A 16,493-nucleotide genomic window follows, 5' to 3' on the forward strand; every position below is an offset into this window, starting at 1 on the left:
TGAAAATTTTGTTTGGCGGGGTAACATTTTCATTTCTACAGGCAAATGCTCCACAGGCTGGCTTGGATGAGGTTGAGCGGGATAGATTCTGGGATGACTTAATACATAAAGCAAGTGGTATGTGGGTTGACGAAATTGTAGTTTTGGCAGGGACTTAATGGTCATGTAGGTGTAGCAGTTCAAGGATATCAAGGAGGACATGTGGTATGTGGATATGGTACAAGAAATTTGGAAGGGGAAGGGATACTTGAGTCTGGGGAAGTAATGAACATGACTGTGTGCAATACATGTTAGAAAACGAGAGAGTAGATTGATTACATACGAGTCTGTGGGAAACAGCAAAAAGAAAGACTATTCCCTGGTCAGGGGGGCTGACAGGAGGTTGGTGTGGGATGTTAAAGTTATAGGGAGCAAGGAGTGTGTGCAGCAACAGAAGTTACTGATGTGTGACATGGTGCCAAAGGAGCGGGTGATGAAAAAGAGGACCTATGCACCTAGTAGGAAAATATGGAAGTTGAAAAACCAAGCAGTAAAGGATGCCCTCTATAGTGAGATGAGCAGAGTGGTGACTGAACAGGAAGACATTGACAGAAGTGTTAATGAACACTAGAGACTTCTAAAGAACAATCTCCTTAAAGTTACTGATTCAGTGTGTGGATGGACAAGGGGAACCCCCAGACATAAAGTAACTTGGTGGTGAGATAAGGGTGTAGGAGCTGCAGTTAAAGAGAAAAGAAGTCTTTTCTGGGAATGGAAAAGGGGTGGCAACAAAGAGGAATACTTGACTGCCAAGCATAGTACTAGGAAAGTGTTTTAAAGGGCAAAATCTGAGTCTCAAAGATTTTTTCTAGATAACCTAAACAGTGTGGAAAGGAAAACTATGATATTTAAGGTGGCAAATCAGATGAAGAGGGAAAACAGGGATATCATAGATGAGCAGTGTGTGAAGAATGATGAAGGAAAGGTGGTGGTGAACAATGGGGACATAAAAGATGCCTGGAGAGAGCATTATAACTGGTTGTTGAATGAGGAGTTTGACTAGAACAAGGTTTGGAGCCAGCAGATCCACTGTTTGGCTCTTGGTCTTTGATTGACACTGCTACTGTGAGCAGGGCAATTGGCAGGATGCAGGTGGGGAAGGCAGCAGGTGTGTCTGGGCTGACTGCTGAAATGCTGAAGGACTCAGGAGATATAAGAGTGAGGTTAGTTACTTGCTTGATAAATAAGATTATATATGAGTGCGTTGTCCCAGATGACTGCCTGAAGAGTGTGATTGTAAATGTGTACAAGGGGAATGGTGATGCCCTGGAAATAGGAAATTATAGAGGCATAAAGCTTTCAGACCAGCTAATGAAAGTAATGGAGAGAGTTCTAGAAGGTGTGATTAGAGAAAGAGTGAACATTGATGAGATGCAGTTTGAGTTTATGCCAGGCAAAAGAGACCACTGTTGCCATATTCAGTGTTTGATAGCTTTAGGAAAAATATATAGGAATGAAATGGTATCTGTACTTTGTTTCTGTTGATTTGGAGAAGGCCTCTGACAGAGTCCCTAAGGCAGTGGTGAAGTGGGCAATGAGAAAGGTAGGGATCAAGGAATGGCTGGTTAGGATGGTTATGGCTATATATATGGGTGAGCACCCAAGTAAGAGGGAATGGAGATTTGAGGGATGAGTCTTCTGCGAATCTTGATGTGCATCAGAGGTCAGTTGTGAGCTTGTTGCTGTTTATCATGGTACCTGAAGCACTCTTACGAGACTTCAAAATGGGACTCCCACAGGAGATGTTTTATGATGATGAAGGGAGACAGAGAAAAAAATTTAGGGAGTGGAGAGATGGTATGGGACACATGGGCTTGAGAGTAACTGCAGACAAAACAATAGTGAAGGTATCTAGGACTGGTGGTGGTACTGTCAAAAAAGGAGGAACCTGGCCATACGCGGTTTGTCACAAAGGCGTGACAATTCCATATTGTGCAGTGTTTGTGATAAGTGTGTGCATAAGAGATGTAGTGGTATTTGAGGTAGACTGCAAGATAATGTGTGCAGTGTGTCAAGGAGTGTACGTGGAGATTGTCAGGCATGAAAGGACTGATCTTTCTGGTGAGTCTTTTTAGTGTGTGGAAGAGTTTTGTTGCTTGGGAGAGATGGTATGTGCTAGAGGTGGGGCTGGAGTTAGCTCTGGGGCTTGCGTGAGGAGTGGTTGGAGGAAGTTCTGGGAGCTGTTGCCTCTCCTGACATTGATAGGGCTCATCCTCCATGCTAAAGGATCTTTGTATGCGACATGTGTTAAGAGTGTAATGCTGTGTGGTAATGAGACCTCGGCAGTAAAGGAAGAGGAAATTCACAGACTCAAATGTACAGAAATAACAATGATTAGGTGGATGTGCAGTGCGTCCTTGAGTGCAAGGCCAGGGGGGCTTGGTTTATGATGGAAGAGTTAAGAGGTAGGATGAGATGAAGTGTTACTGTTAGGGGTAGGGTTGCAAGAGGCAGACTGAAAAAGACTTGGAACGAGGTCACTGAGTGTGACCTCAGAGATAAGGGACTGAACATGGAGAGCTGCCATTTGGTGACCAAGGCCGATGCATGCAAGCATGCTGAAGCCTTTTAAAATGAAATGATAAAAACAAAACATACCATAATTCCCCTGGGGGCAAGCAACTGATCATTTTTGCCTTGAATGTCTGGATTAAGTAGCCTAACCCCTGGGCCCCTCCGCTACTAGTAGGGGAATACTGGTACAATTCTTGGTTCAATCATGGATGGATTAATTTATGAGCCTTCCTTCACCTGTGTGAACAGCTTTGTTCAGTCATCATTATCAGCCAAATTACAGTAATCACTCAATCATCCGGATGCTCCATATTTGACACGCTCCATATGTGGACGTAAGGAATTGGCTCTATTAAATCCGTATCCAGGTTTATTTGTTCGTATCCAAACATAAAAGTTCTGACATCGGCAGCTGGGAGGCCTACAAAATTTAAAAAAAAAAATTGGTTGGGTTGCCACCCAGTCTCTCCAGCCATGCGTGGGTAGTAGACAGAACTCACAAGTTGAGCAAAAATGGCTGCGCGGTTCCCTACCAAACAAAGTCCCAAAGCTGCCCCTATCACTCGGAAAGTTCAGCCAGTGCAAGAGTAATACAGGCATGCAACCCACAAGCTGAGCAAAATGGCCGTCTGGCTCCCTACCGAATGGTAAAAGTCCCCCGCCAGCCCAGATCACTCAGTAAGTTCCGTCAGCGCTCAAGTAAGACAGGCCCATAACCCACAATCTGAGCAAAATGGCTGTCTCTCCCTACCGAATGGCCAAAGTCCCCTGGCACCCTGAATCACTCAGACGCTAATGGCTGAGTGCAAGTAATACAGACTGCAACCCACAACCTGAGCAAATATGGCCATCCAGCTCCCTACCAAATGGTTAAAGTCTCCCGGCTGGCCCCGCTTCTCACCCCCCTTCTCCTGTCCATCTTCCACCCCCATCCAAGCTCAGGGCGTGTCTTCCTCCCAGCTCAGGGCGTGTCGTCCTCCCCAACCCCCAGCCCTCCCTCCCCTATCCCTGCTAAGTGTGCTGCCTGCCTCCCACAACTTACCTCCCTGCATCACCACCAGTGAGTAGTTTTTGGCAATTTAATCAAATACTGTGCTATTGGTTGTACTGAAATTTTGAAACACCATGAGAGAGCTTGGTGCAGGCAAAATTTTGCACTAGGATGCTGGGAAGTTATTTGATGCTATTTTGTACTCTTGAACAAGTTTATTCTCACTGCATTTTTGTATTTTTACTCATCCTTTTTGTGTGTTTCTCTTAGCCTATCTTACAAACACGAGCGAAAATGACAATATACAATTTATTCCAATAAATCCGATTTCCGGGGGCAAATTTGGCCGTGGAAGCGTTTTTCTTTCTGCCCACTGAATCAGCCATATCTCAGTTCTCCAGTCTTCACTTAGTTGCTGTCCCAGAAACTTGAAAACTTATGGTTCCTGAGAGGGTTAGTATCCTTTTTGCAACTGTCGTCTTCATGAGTTTTTTGTGGATTTTGTTGTTTATATATTGTTTTCTTAGTGTCTATCTATCTATTGTCAGACACCTCAATCTGGTGAGATTAAGGTGAAGTCAGTGAATGTACAGCGAGGTTGGATGGTGAGGAATAGGAAAATGTGAATATGTTTCAGTACTTGGGCAGTGTGATGAGTAAGGATGGAGGTTTGGAGGGTGAAGTGCTTGAAAGGGTACAGCAGGGAAGAAAGGTTGCTGGTTCCTTGAAAGCAGTGATAAGAAGCAGGGAAATGAGCATGGAAGTGAAAAAGTTACTACATGACAGTATTGTGATACCAACTCTTACATGTGGAAGTGAAGCTTGGACATTGCTGGAAGGACACAAGTCAAGAGTGAGAGCAGTGGAAATGAGTTATTTAAGAGGAGCTTGTGGAGTCACATGGAGAGACAGGCTGACAAATGAGGATATAAAGGAGCATTGTGGTGTGGATGTGGATGTGATAGGAAGCGACAGGAGGAATACACTGAGGTGGTTTGGCCATGTGGAGAGGATGTAGGGTGAAAGACTGGTGAAGAGAGTGTATGTGAGTGAGGTGGAGGGGGGAAGAGGGAGGGGGAGGCCGAGGATGAGACGGAGGGATGGGGTGGAGAGGTATATGAGAGAGGGGGGTGTGAGTTGGGAGCGAGGCAGTGAAATGGCGGGGGACAGGGCGACGAGGAGGCGATTTGTTTGTGGCCACCCCAAACGGGATTGAGGTGTCTGGCAATAGATAGACAGATAGACAGACCTCAATCAGGTAAGGGGTGGCCGCACACAAATCACCTCCATGTCACCCTATCCAATGCCATTTCACTGCCCTGCTCCCACCTCACCCCCCCCTTCTCTTGTATACCTCTCCACTCCATCCCTCCATCTCATCCTTGGCCTCCCCCTCCCTGTCCCCCCTTCCACCTCACTCACATACACTCTCCTCATTAGTCTCTCACTCACCATCCTCTCCACATGGCCAAACCACCTCAATGTATTTTTCCTAATGCTTTCTATCACATCCACAGCGACCACCACAATACTCCTTCACTTCCTCATTTGTCAGTGTCTCTCCATGTAACTCCAAATGCTACTCTCAAAGAACTCAACTACACTGCTCTCACTCTTGACTTGTGTCCTTCCTACAAGGTCCAAGCTTCATTTCCATACATTAGTGCTGGTATCACAATACTGTCATGAACTTCACACACTAAACTTCCATCCTTATTCAACTCACTACCCAAGTATTTAAATGCACTTACATTTTCCATTTCTTCTTCATCCAGCCTCACCATACATTCAGTGGCTTCATTTCTCTAAAAGACTATAACTTTACTCTTCACTACATTCACCTACAGATACCGTTTCTTACACACTCTCCCAAACTCATCCACCAAGCCTTGCGCTTCCTCTCCATCTTCACTTAACAATACAGTATCATCTGCAAACAATAGTGCAGGGAGTTTCCAAACACTGCCCTCTCTCATTAGGGTCACTCCAACATCCACTGCCCTACCTTGTATCTCTTTTATAACCCAATACATATACAGATTGAACAACCATGGAGACATGACACATCCCTGTTTCAATCCAACCTTCACATAGAAAAATTCACTCAGTTCACTATCCACATGCACTGCAGCCTTAGCCTCCTCTTCACAGCATTCAACAACTTCCTATTTACTCCAAATATTCTTAATACTTTCCACATTCCTTTCCAATCCACCCTGTCATATGCTTTCTTCAATTCCATGAATACCACATACATCTTCCGTCCCTTCTCTAGAAACTTCTCCACTAAAGACCTAAGAATGAATATCTGATCTACATAACCTCTTCTCTTCCTAAAACCTCCCTGTTCTTCAACTAATTCCTCTGTTATTTCCCTAACTCTGTCAATAAGTATCCTAACATATACTTTTCGTACTACTTTAAGAAATCAAATACCCCTATGATTACTACGCACTTCTTTTCCCACTTTTCCTTTGTACTCCCAATCCTCTGGGACTCTACCTTCCTCCTAGGCCAATCTGCACATCTTCCATATCTATTCTACTAAAATCTCTCCCCCATGCTTCAGCATTTCACCACACACTCCATCAATTCCTGGGGCTTTCCCCATGTTGACTTTCTTCATTACTTCCACAACTTCCATCCTACCGATTTCTTGCTCTCTTCTCAATTCCCTCCTCCTCACAGCCATTCCCCAGCCACTTATATTCACATTACTTCATTCTCTACATTCAACAATTTCTTAAAGTGTTCTCTCCAACTGCTCACTTTTTTTCCCATCACCGCTATCAATCTACCATTTTCATCATTCACTCCCCAAATAACTTCTTTATCACCCTGTCTAACTCTCTTTACCTCTTTCCAGAACATTTTCTTACATTCCCTCCACTTCACACTCAAATTTTCCCTCCAAATTCCTCATCCATACTCTCTCTTACTAATCTTTTCATCTCTCTCTTCCTGTCTAAATATAACTCTCTTCCATCTCTCAACTTCCTCCATGCCCATTTCTCATCCAGTCACTGCATGCTGTCTTCTTTTGTGTCACAGCCTGTCTCACTGCTTCATTCCACCATGCTGTTCCTTGCACCCCCTTTCGTATTCTCTTCACCCCACACACCATCTCACATGTTGCACAGATTACTTCTGTGAATATACCTTCCATGTCCCCCATCTGCTCCAAATCATATTCACCTGATCACTCTTATATTCTGCTTTCTTGCCATCTCTTGCATCCTCTCTATCCTCCTTGTATGGACTACTTCCTCCTGCCCTTCCCTTCTCCTACTCCTGCATTTCATTTGAACCTCAACTTTCACCACCATGTGGTGGTCAGAGAGTCCATTCCCCCAACCTTTGATTTCTCAGTGTATAGCATTATATTGGATATTCCCATGTGTGTTTTGATGTGTACATAGCTGAAAGATCGAAAAACACTCCCACAATTAGGATGGGTATTGTATATACAAGTAAGTTATTTGTGGATTTATATTGTTTATGCATTGTTTTTTTAGTGTCTAGAATTATACTGCACATTCCCATGTGTATTCTGATGTCCAAATAACTGAAAGACTGAAGAACACTGCCATAATCAGGAGGGGTACTGTACATATAGGTAGGGTATTTGTGGATTTTTGTTGTTTATGCATTGTTTTGAAAGTGTCTAGCATTACACTAGATATTCCCATTTGTGTTTTGGCGTCTACATACAGCTGAAAGCCCGAAGAACATTGCCAAAATTTGGAAGGTTACTGTACATATGGGTTAAGCAGAGGTAGTAGGTTGGATATAGGTAGGGTATGGGTACAGTTGAGGACACTGTTCCATATCCGGATGTCGCCAGTATCTGGATATGCTTTTGGCTCTATTATGTCAGAAAATCAAAGGATTACTGTATTACATAAATAACTATAGAAACAATGTTATGACTGCATCTTGGTTCGCACATTATCTTACAATTACAATACCAGTAATAAGTGGTAAATGACTGCGTATTTGCATAAAGATCATATGTTTTTCATTAATGAAAAAATGGAAAAAAAAAAAAAAGGAAATTCTGAATATTTCCTTCCACCTGATTTCTGAAGTTAATATGGTTATAATTATCATTACTGTACCATTATTTCTGTATAATCTCAGTTTTTAGTATTTACTACACTCCAAAAGTTGTGTCTAGCAACATACAATGCCCCCTACCTCTGAGGACATTGGTTAATGTGTTAACCTAAGGAATAATGTAACTCAAAATTGTGTATCTTCATCATCATCAGCAGCAGCAGCCATTGAGGTCCACTGCATGACTGGCCTATCCCTACTGAAGCAGCGGCGATACGTTTCGTTTCGTTTCGTTTTTAAAGGCTCCAACATGCTTGCATGTGTCGGCCTTGGTCACCTAATGGCGGCTCTCCACGCTGCACGATCCATTGCAGCCTCCCTGTTCAGTCCCTTAACCCTAAGGTCACACTTAATGACCTCGTCCCATGTCTTTCTCGGTCTACCCCTCACAACCCCACCCCCAATATTAACACTTCTCACCTTCCTCACCCAATTATCATCCCCCCTCACCCAATTATCATCCCCCCCCCCAATGTATCTCTACCCAGTGGCTTAGGCTGTCTGGTAGAGACTGTATGTAGGGTGAGAAGTGCTTGTGAGTGTGATTGTAGTGTTGTAGTGGCTTTGGATGTGTGTGTAGTCTGTGAACCAAGTGTAATCAGCCCGCCTTAAGCCGATTGGCTGCAAGCATACTAGTATGCGACACTGGTTCAACCACAGCACCCCTTGTGTCCGCCAAAGTAGCAAGTGGCTTGGAGAACGCTTCCCAAAGTTTTTACAACTCTGGCGGGAGGTGAACCCGCGCTCACCAGTGTGCGAAATGCACACTCTACCACTATACCACAGAGAAAATTGTGCATCTTAGGTTGCTTAAAATCATTACATAAATGATAACGTGTTTATCTCATCTCCAGCCTAACCCCAACTTCCCCCTTCAATCCTTGTATGATCAAACTTGCTAACTGATATGTTTTCTGAAGATATACCCAATTATCAATCTGTAAAACAGACATTAAATGGTGACATGAAAACTGTAAAGCAACAAACTGTGGCATTCACCTTGGCATGACAATGACTGGTTTGAAGTTGAGAGGAGGATCTGTGACAGAAAAGCTGACTCTGGGGCTGGCCTCCAACTCCTCTGCACCTCCATGGAGCAGCAGAGTGGCATGAAATTCCTCAAGGTAATTGTTTTTACTTTATGCCTTTCTAATGTCATTTTTTTTTTTAAGTTTGTGTATAGGATGAGACTTATGCACAATGACATCTCGGCATGCCAAATCTGAATTATTGGGGGAGATATTCCATAAGCCTCAATCTCTGAAACTGGACTTGAAGCTGTGCAACTTGGTTTAGGTTCATAGTTTTGTTAACCATAAAAATCAAATTCGTGTGGCTTGGAGGATACTCTATACTATACATTGTCCTAATCCCTACAGAACTGGTGAAATGATTCTAATACGACCCAGATCCCTACATAAAAAAGGTTGGACTGTTCAACACCAGAATGGGTGGGACAAAAGACAGCCCAAAAGAAAATGATGGGCAAGAGAGAAAGTGGTAGCATACATGAAACTTCCATTTGTTAAGAGTGATTCAACAAAGACTATGGGTGAGAGCCCTGCATAAGTGGGTACAAGAATGACACAGAAAAGAACACATTTTCAATATCTGACAAGACACTGATGACCTAGGAAGAAAGTCACCATACTTCATGAGACATGATAAACAGAGACAAGCACCAATGCACTCATTCCTCAGCTCCCTGAGAAAGTTCCTCTTGTTACCAAATCAAATGCCTGAGTGGTGTTGTAAGATGCCTGAAGGCCTCTTTCTCAGGGTGCCTTAAAAGACTGAACTTTTTATACAGTTGCCTCTTAAAAGAAGGGTCAGTTATCACACAGAATCAAAGTCACACAAACAAGACTTACGTTAGTCCCAATGTTGTTCATCTAAAACAACATATTATGCACAGAAAAGGGTATAATACATCAAGAAAGCATGACAACAACAAGAAGTACCCCACCACAAGAAGACTGATGTAAGTTAAAACACTGTCAGGATGATCCTGACTTCAGTTACACATTTAAATGAAAGCTCTTCAAAGAAAACCCAAACTTCAAAATGACTGTGTGGCTGTAATATGAAGGACTTAATCCTCCTAACAGGGTATCTCTAAGAATAAGGGTAAGGATAAAAAAGCCCATCTGGCTGGCAGGGCACCAACAAAAAAATTCACAGTTTATGTTTCATTTATGTGTACATTTGGATCCATTTAGGGACCACTGACCTTGATGGCACGTGTAGGTCTTTTCAACCAATGGCAGCTCTGCATGTGCTGCAATAATAAGCCATTTTCCTGCTGAATCTCCTATTCTAAAGGTTTCTATCCAGGACCTCACCCTCCTCATCCAGTCATACTCCTCCTTCCTCTCAAAATGTCCAAATCATTTTGATATCCCAGTTTCCAATGTAAAGGCAATATGAAACTTGCTAAAATAATCACTGTATTGGTTGGTATATGAACACAGGCCTCCATGCTCATCATACTCACACATTATATTTGAGTCAAAAAGAAGATCCCTACTTTGCTGCAAGGAATGTACACTTACAGAGACCCCATTAAGCTATCCTTTCCTATCTCTAGTGATTAACAAGTGCTCGTTGACCCTTCGGGCCCCTCACACTTGCTCCTGTGGAGGGCTCTCGCACTGCTATAATATATTTTAGTTATAGGTATGGGCAAAAAATTCTAGGGAGATCCTGTGCCAGGCGCCGGGAGAAGAGTTTTCTGGTCAAAACGTGATCGCTCCTTAAATATAGTAAAAGTTTTTCAATCGTGACGGGACCAAGTTTTTTCACATCAGCAAATTTTTTGCGAGTTTTGTGCCAATATTGGTGCAATTTTAATGTGTAGTTTTGGCTGCCCAAAATACACACACACACACACACACACACACACACACACACACACACACACACACAGCTAGTGCTATAATATATTAGAAGATATGATGAGCTCTTATGACACACACACACATACACTCAAGGCAGCATAACAGTGGAGGCCATCATGGGATGCTGGGTGGCAAAACCTGCAGCCCATTCGTGGGATGTGTAATGGCAAGGATACTACCAGCTCAGACCAAAAATACTGCCCATGTGAATCATATCACCAACCAAGCCTCACCTCACGTCCCACACCACTGCCAAGCAACATAAAAGGCTGTACAAAACTTACTAAATTACTTACTGTCCTAGCCAGGATTCAAACACAGGTCCCAACAATCACCATTCACACACATTACACATAAGCCAAAGATAGAATCCCCACTTCACCACAAGCAATGCTGGCTTGTACAGACCCCATTACACCATCACTTCTCTAACACCATAGACCTTCACTATAATGGACTAACTAGGGGAAACCAGGTTCATTATATCAGAGGGTGCCCCTTCCCCAAGGTATGATTCCAAGAAAATGTTTAAAAATAAATGTAGAACAGTATATTCTAGTACTAAAAATGAAAACTATACCCACTTCCCACTAACCTGGTCCATAATTTCACACTTTTGCAGCTTATTTCATATCTTTGTCACCGCACTTCTTCATTATTACTCCACATTACTACAGTCTGTTATTACAACACAACGATCACAAAGGGGAGAGGGCAATTTCAGGTTAGGTTGATGTAAACAGGGTAGGAAATTTATGTACTGTACACTGTACTGGTATTGATGGATGTGCACTGCTTACACTGCTACTCCTATTGTAGGCTGTACACTGAGTTAATTGTTATTATCATCACTACTGGAAAAGATGGCTTTCCAGATGCTTTTTCAACAGAAAGGTACTGGGAGATTCCTTACTGGAAGCCATTTTTCACAATCACAGTGGGAAAACACTTGGCAAAGTTAAGGGATGTGAGATGTGTAAATGGTTGTCTGAACACAATGAAAGATACAACAAGACTGAGGTCAATCACGTGCGATTCAGTATATCTGTTGACAAACTCCAATCCTGCCCAGACCTACTGGAAGAAGCTTCAAAATAGTCCAACTCATCACTTGATCTACTCACAGGTTTTCAACCTAGCCTAAGTGGGTAGGAAAAACTGCCGCCAACCTTGGTAACTGCATTCTGAGGTACCCCTCATGTGGGAAATGGTTCATAAGGGCCATGTGATGTGCTCCCTTTAAGCCCTGCTGAGCTCATTCTTATCAACTCAATTACCTTCTCTGAGTCATTTTTTTGGACTTTTTATTTTAATATTATGTTTAATTTTTTTGTCATCAGATCAGTATTTCTGAGCTCAAAGTCTTCATCACCCTCGTCTTTTTGTAATTTACGCCTCTTGGGTGGGTGTGAGGGCAGAGATGGGTCACCAGCACCGTGGGAGGTGGACGGGTGTGAATCTGCCATTGCTGGGCTGCACATGAGAACTGAATAACTAAATATGCGGTATCTGGCAACTGTAGTGTGGCAGGGATTGGCAACAGCTCTGATGGTGTAGAGGGAGACTGTAAGTTCCCATGGAAACCACTGACGCTTCCTCGTGCTTGAAATTTAGGCACAGAGACCCAACGCCTCATACGAGGCAATCAGCGCAGCCAGGGATGGCCTGCATATCTGAATTACTAAATATGTGGTATTTGGCGACTGTGGTATGGCAGGGATTGGCAACAGTTCAGATGGTGTAGAGGGAGACTCAGCGTTCCCACAGAAACCACTGACGCTTCCTCATGCTTGAAATTATGGTGCGGAGATACACCGTCTCATATGAGGCGATCAGTGTGGCCAGGGATGGCCTGCATATCACCTCATATGAGGCAATGAATGTGTGTAGGGCGGGGTTAATGGACATTATATGTTATAGCCAAAAAACTTTTCACTGGGCCCAGAGGCATTCAGAAGAGCCACGTGATACGTCCCATTTAATGGACTTTGTTCAGTACAGCGGACAGATTGTTTTGTGGTCTTCATGGTGTTAGGTGAATCCGATATCCACCATACCAGGGTTCATTATAACAAGGATTTACTGTATTTTTAAGCCAAATCTTTCTCACTGCAAATTATTTTGTTGTCAATCAGTTCCTCATCCATCCCAACATTCTCATATCAGCGCACTCCAATCAGCTTGTATCCTCTTCTCTTAAAGGTCATGTCTCCATCATACAGCACACTGATTCTTACATACTGTGTAGACAGTGCCTCTGACTACAAGAGAAGGCCTTTTCATGATTAAGATTAAAATCATGCATCCACTTTTCATTCTACCAATGGTGTTACCCTCTACTCCTCTCCCACACTCACAATGCCCTACAGACAACAAAACTTCTCCATGCATACTAGGTGACTGTCTCCCCAGTCAAAACTCACCATTCTTATTGTTTGTGGACTGGATATTCTTCCATATCACACACTGAAAAATTCTCACATCATGCAGTCTACAGTACCTTTAACACAGCTGCATCTTTTGTGCACACCTCCATTACAAGCTGTACTCAGGAAAGAATTTTTCCCAACACCCTTTTTACACATAGCACAGGACTACACACCATTCTCCATGATAGGTTCAGTGGCATCTCCTGCCCACTGTATCCCTGTGGTAGAAGGGGGACAAGAGTACTTACAGGTAAAAGATAAATCAATTCTTTCCAAGATGCTTTAGAAAACTGAAAACTACTTTTTAAATTTTTCACTTTTTTTATGAAGTAAAAGTAAGTATCAGTTTTCTACATGACTGAAACATCAGATATTATACCAGATTAGAAAAGTACTGACCTGAAGACTTGGTGGGTTCTGTGCCATACTGAAAGAACCACTAAAGGAAGATTGCAATTGTCTCCAGGTAGAAGCCGTGGGTCTGCGCACCTCCCCATTTATCTCCACCAAGTGCTCTCCTTCCTCCTCCCTGTGCCATCCTGATCCTTCAACTTCAAGCGTGCGGTTTCCCCAGTGGAACTCTGCCTCAGCTTCCATCCTACTACTGTTCCACCAACCTGCTGCTGTTGTCTCTATCAAGTTCCAGTACTTGGCCTCAGAATGGGTGTGCAACTGAAAAGATAAATCTCATCTAACTTAGCCACAGAAAGCATAAAAAATTTATTGACCCTCCAGCCCAGCGAGATACATTTTCAAGAACAGTACTATCCTGTTACTTGCAAACACTTTTATTTAACTTAAGAGGGACCTCTTTTACTGACATGATAAATTAAGTCTACAGTATATGCAACTTCTTTATTGCTAAAAAAAGAAAAAAGTGTGTGTACATTATATATATATATATATATATATATATATATATATATATATATATATATATATATATATATACATATATATATATATATATATATATATATATATATATATATATATATATATATATATATATATATATATATATATATATACATATATATATATATATATATATATATATACCAATACACCAGTCCTGTATGAGACAGCCCTAGCATGTATTCAATATGGACGGTGGGTGTCAGCGCCGAAGTGGTGACATGTGGAGGTGTAGGAGGACTACTGGGCCTTGGGATAGGCTACTGCCCCCGAGATATAGGCTCTGAAGCCTTTGCCCAGAGTCGGAGACAGAAAAAAATATATATATATGCTGTATTTATATATACTGTATATATAAATGGGAATGCTGGTGATAGGGAGAGCTGGAGCTCCTGTTTCACTAGCTATGTAACCATCCCCCTTTGCTGACCTTTTCAGTGTGACAGTAACATAGAGAGTAGACCAGCATACTCTCCCAAACATTTCCTCTGACTATCAATGCACTACACCACATGCACTTTACATTTCACACAACGTATCCCACTACGTTACAGGGGTTGGCGCCAGCAAGGGCATGCGGCCAGAAAACTTTGCCCTCGCTACCTAGTGGCGGACTTCTGGGGGGAGGCGTGGCGTGAGTTCTGCCAGCATAGATCGTGGGTCCAGGGCGAGATGGGGCTCAGGCCTGTGCTAGAGGGTACAGGGCATTGCGGTTCCCAGGCTGCCGCTTCCGCCCAATAGAGAGGGGCCCGAACCTGGGAGTAGCGCCCCAGGAGGCTGCCCTATCAGTGGGTGTATAATGGCAGGATAGTTGCAGTGCCAAGACGCGCTTGGAGGGTGTCCCTGCAGCTGTCCTGGCGGGGTGCCCCGAGGCCACTACCACAGCCACTGGTAAGCTGGTGGGCTAGGGGTCCCAGATCCATTGCCTGGACCTGGGACTGTGCAGTGAGTGGGACCTGTGCTGTGTCTGTCCCCCTTTATTAATACTGAAGATGACAAAACAAAATAAGTTTCAAAGCAAGCCTGAGGACAGTAAATCACCCATGGGGATGAGGGTGGGTTCATGGAATGTGGGAAGTTTGAGGGGAAGAGCGGGGGAAGTCGTTGAGGCATTCAGTAGGAGATGGGTGGATGTAGCGTGTTTGCAGGAAGTCCGGTACAGGGGTGGATCAGCCAGAAAGATTGTTGGGAAGGACTGTTGCTATAAGTTGTTTTGGCAGGGGGGGACAGACGGATATGGAGGTGTTGGTGTGATGGTTGCGGAGAAATGGGTGGAATATGTTATGAATGTTTTGAGAGTAAGCGATAGGATATTGGTAGTGAAAATTCTGTTGGGAAGAAAGGTAGCTGCGATTATATCGGCATATGCACCACAGGCAGGATTGGATGAATCAGAGAAAGATAGATTTTGGGATGATTTAATACGTGTAGTGGGTGGTATGCGGGATGATGAGATAGTGATTTTGGGAGGGGACTTAAATGGTCATGTAGGTGAAGCAGCACAAGGTTATGAAGGAGTGCATGGGGGATGTGCGTATGGTCTAAGGAATGCAGAAGGGGAAAGGATACTCGAGTTTGGGGAGGCAACGGATATGATTGTGTGCAACACATATTTTAGGAAAAGAGACAGTAGGTTAATTACATATGAGTCTGGGGGAAATAGCAGTCAGATAGATTATTTTCTGGTTAGGAGGGCCGATAGGAGGTTAGTGAGGGATGTTAAAGTTATAGGAAGTGAGGAGTGTGTGCAGCAGCACAAACTGTTGATTTGTGATAAGGTGCTTAAAGAACAAGTGATGAAAAAGAGGACTTATGTACCTAGGAGGAAAATATGGAAGCTGAAAAACCAAGCAGTAAGGGATGCCTTCTATAGCGAGTTGAGGAGAGTGGTGGCTGAACAGGGAGCTGTAGACAGAGGCGTTAATGAACGGTACAGAGCCCTCAAGAACAATTTCTTGAGAGTTACTGATGTAACATGCGGCTGGACAAGAGAACCACCAAGACATAAAGTAACTTGGTGGTGGGATGAGGGTGTAGAAGCTGCAATTAAGGAGAAAAGAAGGCTTTTCCGGGAATGGAAGAAGGGTGGTAGCAAAGAGGAATATTTGGCTGCCAAGCGTAGGGCTAGAAGAGAGGTATACAGGGCAAAGTCTGAGTCACAGAGACAATTACTTGCTAACCTAAATCATGGGGAAAGGAAAAATATATTTAGGGTGGCAGGTCAGGTGAAGAGGGATAATCGGGATATCATAGGTGAGCAGTGTGTGAAGAATGATGAAGGAAGAGTAGTGGTGAACAGTGAGGATATTAAAGATGCATGGAGAGAGCATTATAACCAGTTGTTGAATGAGGAGTTTGACTGGGACAGGGAAGGTTTGGAGCCAGCAGATCCAGTGTCTGGCCCTTGGCCTTTGATTGATACTGCTACTGTGAGTGAGGCAATAGGCAGGATGAGGGTGGGGAAGGCAGCAGGTGTGTCTGGGTTGACTGCCGAAATGTTGAAGGCCTCAGGCGATATAGGGGTGAGTTTAGTCACTGACCTGATAAATAGGATTATTTATGAGTGTGTTGTCCCAGATGATTGGCTGA

General features: G+C 43.4%; 1 protein-coding gene across 1 annotated transcript in view; it reads right to left on the bottom strand.

The window, feature by feature from the left end:
- The window catches only part of LOC145393722 (uncharacterized), an 848,279-nt gene that overhangs the window by 399,917 nt on the left and 431,869 nt on the right, over nucleotides 1-16,493 (bottom strand). Inside the window, exon 46 of the mRNA XM_080267765.1 lies at nucleotides 13,386-13,658. Coding sequence (XP_080123891.1) covers nucleotides 13,386-13,658 — 273 coding nt within the window. The remainder of the gene's footprint in view (nucleotides 1-13,385; nucleotides 13,659-16,493) is intronic.

Source organism: Coenobita brevimanus, chromosome 25, assembly GCF_032717465.1.
Source record: "Coenobita brevimanus isolate Jiangsu-jjx chromosome 25, ASM3271746v2, whole genome shotgun sequence".
NCBI lineage: Eukaryota > Metazoa > Arthropoda > Malacostraca > Decapoda > Coenobitidae > Coenobita > Coenobita brevimanus.